The 1,323-nt window shown below is 45.6% G+C and overlaps 1 protein-coding gene across 1 annotated transcript; it reads right to left on the reverse strand.

Annotated features, from left to right (window-relative positions):
* Positions 1-870: 870 nt before the first annotated feature.
* On the reverse strand, positions 871-1,239 carry COCCADRAFT_113283 (uncharacterized protein; the record flags this gene model as incomplete). Its single annotated transcript, XM_007720677.1, has 2 exons — positions 871-1,086; positions 1,144-1,239. Coding segments are annotated over 2 exons (312 nt in total), but the record flags the coding sequence as incomplete, so codon positions are not given.
* Between the last annotated feature and the right edge of the window lie 84 nt (positions 1,240-1,323).

Consider the following 1,323-nt stretch of genomic DNA (forward strand, 5'->3'; position numbering starts at 1 on the left):
TACAGCTCCGAGTGCGTAGTCAGACGCGTCGGTCTCGACTCTAGTGGGTCTTTGAGAGTTGTACATCTCGAGTACTAGTGCCTCTAGGAATATCTACTTAATCCGATCGAAAGCCTCCTAATGTTCCTGTTCCCATTTAAAACCTATTTCCTTTTTCGTTATCTCCGTAAGGGGTGCTGTGATCTTCGAATAATTCTTAATAAACTTTCGATAATAGTTCGCAAATCCTAGAAAGGATTGAACATCCTTAACTATGTTAGGTTTTGGCTATTCCTATACAGTCTATATCTTCTTTAGGTTCATTTTCACGCCTTCGGTTGAAATGATAAATCCGAGGAATTCCGTTTCTTGTGTGTGAAACTCACACTTTCCTGGTTAAAGGTATAGCTTATATTCCTTAAGCTTTCGTAAGACCTTCTTAATATGCTCAACATGTTCTTCGCGTGTGCCATTAGTGTACACCAGTACATCGTCTAGGTACGCGGTAACAAAGATTCCGAGGTATTCGTAAAGAGCGTTATTAATAACTAATTAAAAGTTTGCCGGCGCATTCGTCAATCCGAACGGCATAACCGTATACTCAAAGAGTCCGTATTTCGTCTTAAACGCTGTCATCTATTCGTGACCTTCTTTGATTCTGATTCAGTAAAATCCTTCCCGAACGTCAAACTTCGTAAACCACTTAGCTCCCTAGAGTCGATCCATGAGCTCTGTAATAAGTGGTAGAGGATATCGGTTCTTCCAAGTAACGCTGTTCAACCTCCTGAAGTCGACACATAGTCGCCACTTCCCGTTAGGCTTCTTTACGAACAATATAGGTGAGGCCATCGGGCCTAATCCCGGTCGGATAAATCCCTTTTTTAAGTTCTTTTAGAGGTAATCCCGCAGCTCAGCATCGTGCTCGGGCGCTATAGAGTACATTCCTCCTAGGCTCAACTTTGCTCCTTCCTCCAGGATGATCTCGTGATCCCAATCCTGGTGTTCTGCTAAGTCTGTTGCTTCGTTTTCCTCGAACAGTTCCTTGAATTCTCGTGTTCGGTATTCTGCTGGAATCGCCAACAGCGGTTCGTCCTTCGTGGGCGTAACCTGTGGTACCGGTCCTTCCTTCGTGGTCGCGACCCGTCGTATCTATATGACTCCTACACTCTGAGGGTCCTTCGCATAGATTCTCGCGATCTTATGCGGTGAGATCTTGCCAAACCTCCCGTCCTGGGGTGAGCTCTGGTTTATCGGGCGTATCTCGTGTCGTACTCNAGCAACCTTGCGCGCAGGTTCTCGGCTGAGAATAGTCTTCTTTTGCCAGTCGATGGCAGGGTTATGGGC

The sequence above is a fragment of the Bipolaris zeicola genome (genome assembly GCF_000523435.1).
Source record: "Bipolaris zeicola 26-R-13 unplaced genomic scaffold scaffold_568, whole genome shotgun sequence".
In the NCBI taxonomy this organism is placed as follows: Eukaryota; Fungi; Ascomycota; class Dothideomycetes; order Pleosporales; family Pleosporaceae; genus Bipolaris; species Bipolaris zeicola.